Genomic DNA, 5,864 nt, shown 5'->3' on the forward strand with positions numbered 1-5,864 from the left:
CAATATGATGATATAAAACCTTAATGAAATTGCACTTTTTGAGGGATGTTAATGATTTTTCTTGTTTGTATCTTTTCATAACCAACCTTTATAAGAAAGTCTAATAAAATAAAAGTATTAAAGAATAATATAAATTATATTTTAGAATATTATCTAATAGTATAATTTTTTGAGTTAAATAATTTTTTGATATAATATCAAATCTATTTAGGTTAACAAGAAAAGTGTTGACTGACCATGGTGATTGCAGCATGATTTTAACGCCATTTTTACTTTGGTTAGGAATTTAAAATCTGTTTGTTTTAAAAGAACATTTTCAGAGAAGGGAAGGAGGTAACCATTCATTTAGCTAAAGGGGGTCTAGATAGACAAGATGAATTTCTATCGTGCATGGTTGCAAACCTTTTTGTTGTTCCCATAAAAATATATTTAAAGAGTCTCTTCACTTTTCTTTTCTTAATTATAGGTATAATCAATTTTTTTTTTTAGTTCATACTTTATATAGTTATTTTAGATATAATCATGGATTAGAATCATGTACTACCTAAAGTGTATGATTTGTTGTACTTGTATTCTCAAAAATACCAACTAAAGAGAGCCTCCAACACCAGCCATTAAGCCACAGCTGCAAGTAAATTTTATGATAATATATAGCAACCCCCCCCCCCCCCCCCCCCAAAAAAAAAAAAAAAAAAAAACAAAAATTCTTATGGTTGATCTAGTTTGCTTGATTAATTTCACAAGGGAGGTATGGATGTTACCTTCACAAGGGAGGTATGGATGTTGATCTAGTTTGCTTGATTAATTTCACAAGGGAGGTATGGATGTTACCTTCACCATTCCTGACTTTTGGTATCATTTATATTTAAAGAAGACTGGTCATCTTTTCCACCTCATAATCGAGAATCTGCTTAGTATTTAATTTATTTCTCATATTCCATTTGATTATAGAATGCCACGTGTAGATAATCGCAGGCCATATAGAACTTTCATGCATGTTTGGACATGGAGATCTGCATTTGTGGTATTCTTAATTTATTGATTCCAGCACAACTACCACTCATGGATTTTGATTCAACTTTTGTATTTGAAAGAAAGGCTTTTAACACGAAAATTACAGACAAAGAACACACAAGCATCAGCATACAACACCCTTCTTGGCATTATTGTGTTCCGAATTTAAACTTGCACCCCATGATCTTGATGTAGACATTAATTATCCACTAGACACGGTTTGGTGTGGTACTTGGTGGTGTTGGTGCAGAGGCAATGCGCTTGCCGCGTTCGGACCGGCTATTCTCGGCGAACTTGAGGCTTTGCTGGTGCATACCCTTTTGCTTCTCGTCCTCATCCCACTCTGATGCATAATAGGATTCTTCTGTTGACTTCACTACGTCTTTAGAAGGCGGAAAGAACATGCCGCCCCATTGTGGGAAGTAGACCAACATCACAGGGAGAGTGCAGCCGCAAATCATGACACCCATCCAGGATAGACCTGCAGCTGTGGACAAACTTGAGCTCGAAAAGAATACTAGTTGTGTCAATCCGGACCCAAAATTTCCACCTGCACCAGTTAGGCCGGATATGATGCCCAATGATCGTCGAGAAATAAAGGGAATGATACCAAAAGTTGCTCCACAAGCAGCTTGAGCTCCAATAGAGAAGAGAATCATAGCGGTGACAGCAAGGGGAAGTGAATTAGCTCGACCGAGCCAAATACAGAAAACTCCTCCAAGTGTTTGTAAAATCCAGAGCACCCATAACCTGCCTCTCATCCCGAAGTACCTTGCTGCTACATCAGAAGAATATCCACCAAAGGGACGAGCTACAAGGTTAGCCATACCAAAGGTAGCAGCAATGACACCTGCTGTGTGAAGCTTTAGATCGAACCTATTAAATATGTCAACATAACTTTTGATTAGTCAACATATCATATGAGACGACAGGGTGAAGATGCATACCATGACTAGTTCGAGAATCACCTGTCATAGAAGTACTCGGCGATAACATTGTCGGTGGATAACTCGACTCCCATGGAGTAGCCATAGAGAAGGACAAAGATCCAGGTCCTATAGTTTGTAACAGCATACCAGAGTACCTGAACAAGAGATAAAACACATTGAATAATTAAGATTTAATGTTTGTTTTTTACTTTGAGGTATGAGCTTTAATGGAGAGTGGGTATATATAGAACTTAAAGAAACTGACCTTGGAGAACTTATCTTTAGCAACATCACCCTTCTTCTTTAGGGCACCGAGATTCCCATCAGGCAAGTCTTGGCCTAGATTCAAGACCAAGATTCCCATGATAACATGAAGCCATCCTGGGAAAAAAAATGCTATCCTCCAAGCACTGAATGAAGTCGAACCAGCTCGCTTAATGAGCTCGTAGACCAAGGGCATTGCGAGCTGAGTTGCACCTCCACCCATATTGCCCCAACCGGCTGCGGTTCCATTGACGAGTCCTATAATCTTGCTGTTAAACATTGTGCTCATCCAGTACTGGCATGACACAAACGTTGCAAGAGAGAATCCAATCATGAAACGGACTGCTAGGTATCCTCCAGCTGAGTTCACAAACGACATGCAAAACACAGTTGGGGCTGAGAGCATGATCAGAAACGCACACCCATATCGCGGCCCCAAGAGGTCACAAACTGCACCCATTACAAGCCTAGAGAAGATGCTTCCAGAGACAGAAGCAACGCCAGCATTACCAATGTCACTTTTGGTTAAATTGAGGTTGTCCCGAATGATAGGAACAAGGGGTGCTGCAGCAAAAGTGGAGACAAAACAAGTGAAGAAGGATATCCAAGAAAGGTGAAATGTTCTCATATGAGGGTTAGCAAAAGAGAAAATCTTGAACACTTTGGCCTTGTGCTCAGAATCAACTGGCAAGGCAAATTTTGCTGTTGTATCTGTCGGGACTGTAGGAGAGGCAACCGAAAAGGCAAAGGTTTGTTCTCTGCCTGTCACTCCATGCATGGAACTACCCGGGGAACCTTCAATATCGCCCATTTTGTATTTTTCTGAATCTCTATCTAGAATATGAGAAAGGGAAGGGGAGACACAGAAGAAGTGATCAGATCAAACGCGACTTCAAGCTGTTTTGATGTTGTGTATGGGAGGAAAAGTGTGGAGTATTTGTAATGTGGCAAGGGTTAACATTTGGGAGTGTGTGCTTAAATTTGTACTTTAAGGATCTGTAAGGGCCAAATGAGATTCCATTGGTTGAGAAATCTTAAAGAAACAGATTTCTATAGAATCCACTTCGCCACATCAGGTTCTGAACAGAAGAAGTCTCATGGAGTATCCCAAAGGATACATGGGCCCACTAGCTCTTAATTTGAAAACTCTTCAAGAGGTAATTAACCTGGTAATGCCTACTAATTACTAGTGATTATGTTCATACTTGCTCAACTTCCCTCCAAAAGTCAACTTCATTCCTAAATATGAATCCTAAAGCACAGTTGAGTGCGGGACGTGAATCCTGAAGGCACCCTATTGGATAAATTGGAAGTAGCATTCAAGGTAGAATAATCCGTGTCATATATTTGCATATCTAGCTAGATGGTAAGGTGAATATACTTATTTTTTAAAAATAAATACATGTTATTATTATATATATATATATATATAATATATATATATATATATATATATATATTTGATCTTTTTATATCTCACTCAAGCGGGATCAATAAAATTATAGGTTAATAAACATGTTTGATCATTCTAGTTTTGTTAATTAATTTTTAATTTAGTTCAAAATAAATACAAACTTATGCTAAGGTTTTGGATTAGAAGATTACTGAGCTAATCATCGATGGTTAAATAACTATGATAAATAGATAAAGATTCAAATTTTACTCCTGTCTTATATAACTTTAATTTCTTCGTTAACTAACAAAAACAGGAATAACTATGATCATGGGCTGATAGTATCATCTTGAACCAAGGTCATAATTAGCGTGTACGGCATCCATCTTGATTCAACAACGACCCCAACTGGCCTGTTAAAAGCCACCATTAACAGTTTGATTCACAGAGACTAGCGTAAGCTTTCTTTGATTAAGGGAGTGCTCACCTCATTGCATGTGGATATTATCGATTTAAATATTAATTTCCTCTTAATTATTATGGTATCTGCGCGCATCTCTTTCAAATTTGCTATGTGACATCGATCCTTGATGGATCCATCTATTGGCAATAACTTATTACATAGAATTTGAGAAAATGTCAAAAAGACTTTGCATAAAACTGAACCTGGATACTTTTCTAGTACGTATCATTGCCAATACAGTAACCGACCTGAGGGATTTATTTAATAGACTTGGATATTTCTTGTAAATTGCAAGTCAACCAAGCTCCATAAAAAATTTAAAGTCCTCCTATCATCCTCTTCAATTCCAAATCAATTGTTGACACTAAGACCCTGGATGAAGGTTTTAAAATGCACTTTATTTGGCTTGCCATGGCCTACAATCTCCTCCAACTGGCGCATGGTCAGAGGAAACATATTTTCTTATTCTAAAAGTGCAATTTTCTCCCCTCCTTGTAGTCCACTTGCCAGTTTCATGGAGATAGAAAACATATCATCCAAGCTTGCCTTGCATTGCCCTTTCAAAAGCTCTTAGAGTTTTTTGGTATATTATTTTCAGGGTACTTGGGACAAGACGACTTTCTTTTATGGTTGGAATTCGCTGGAAATGAAGGGGGAGTACCTTGAAAACCTGTTGTGTGCATTATTTTAAAGCTTGGAAATTATGAAACGACAGTCTTTGTTCACATGTTATAAGAGCTCTGGTATTTTTATGTATATGCATATAAGAGCTCCATTGTAAGACCTTGTATTGATGATCAAAATGCTCAGTAGAAATCCTATATATATATATATATATATATATATATATAGAAAGAGAGAGAGAAGAATGTGGGCATGCTTATTTGTTGAATAGCACAAATGGGTTCAAGAATGGATTGTAATGGTGTCGCACACACGCACGTTATTATGCGTAGGAGGATAAGTGTGATTATTGATAAATATATTTGAGTAAATTCCACATATATTCCATTAAAGCTGGCAGCTATAGAATCAAATTTATTAAACAAATTATTCTAGAAAAACCAATAAATATATTTTATTTGGTGCCAAAAAAAAAATTTATTATTATTTTTAATGTAGAAAGTCATGTTATGATAATTCTATATTGCTTGAACACCAATTTTGTCGTCAGATAGATCATCCATGTAAAATTGATATGTTAAAAGACTCCTTTTTAGTCTTTTTTCATCAATTTATTTTGAAAAAAAATCATTCCAAAGTTCCAAATAATTATAAAATAACATTAAACATCTAACTCAAATGATATAACCCATATCATAAACATAAAATTTATTTAACAATCAACTCAGAAAAAAAATAAAGGTTGAAGTAATAAATATTTATTTCAATTTTGCATGAATTTTACTGAAAATTCTCTCTTAATTTTTTTTTGTTTAAATAACACCCATTAGTTTAAGTTTTCTAACCACTCATATATAATTAATGCATCCTACACGATGATGAGAAGACATTGATCCATACAAACCCAACTCCAAAACAGTAGAAACAATTTAGGAATGCTGATGATGCGATCACATCTAATTATGGCCTTATCAATCCACCATAGAAGAACTCATAATATAACTCAACCTTATCAAAAGAGGATAGCCTATGAATACAACGCAATGCATAGACCAAGACATATATCTCTATATTAATACGTTGACTAATGCATTATTTCAATGAATGTAGACATAATGCTACAATAAAGAAACTTTTGTAGCATCTTTCAACTCCATATTCTATTTGTGATACCTGA

At 35.8% G+C, this 5,864-nt stretch overlaps 1 protein-coding gene across 1 annotated transcript; it reads right to left on the reverse strand.

Annotated features, from left to right (window-relative positions):
- Window positions 1–1,067: 1,067 nt before the first annotated feature.
- LOC133679765 (high-affinity nitrate transporter 2.1-like) lies at window positions 1,068–3,219 on the reverse strand. The gene is made up of 3 exons (XM_062102452.1): window positions 2,209–3,219; window positions 1,983–2,098; window positions 1,068–1,890 (listed from the first exon to the last, which is right to left on the reverse strand). Exons 1-3 carry the CDS (start codon window positions 3,016–3,018, stop codon window positions 1,224–1,226), a joined length of 1,593 nt encoding a protein of 530 aa, XP_061958436.1. The 5' UTR covers window positions 3,019–3,219; the 3' UTR covers window positions 1,068–1,223.
- Window positions 3,220–5,864: the final 2,645 nt, after the last annotated feature.

Source organism: Populus nigra, chromosome 19 (assembly GCF_951802175.1).
Source record: "Populus nigra chromosome 19, ddPopNigr1.1, whole genome shotgun sequence".
Classification (NCBI taxonomy): Eukaryota; Viridiplantae; Streptophyta; class Magnoliopsida; order Malpighiales; family Salicaceae; genus Populus; species Populus nigra.

Coding starts and splice junctions, on each gene's coding strand:
- LOC133679765 (XM_062102452.1), bottom strand. CDS start 3,018: ATGGGCGATATTGAAGGTTCCCCGGGTAGTTCCATGCATGGAGTGACA. Junction 2,099..2,208: donor CTAAAGATAAGTTCTCCAAG/GTCAGTTTCTTT, acceptor TCTCTTGTTCAG/GTACTCTGGTATGCTGTTAC. Junction 1,891..1,982: donor GCCGAGTACTTCTATGACAG/GTGATTCTCGAA, acceptor CATATTTAATAG/GTTCGATCTAAAGCTTCACA.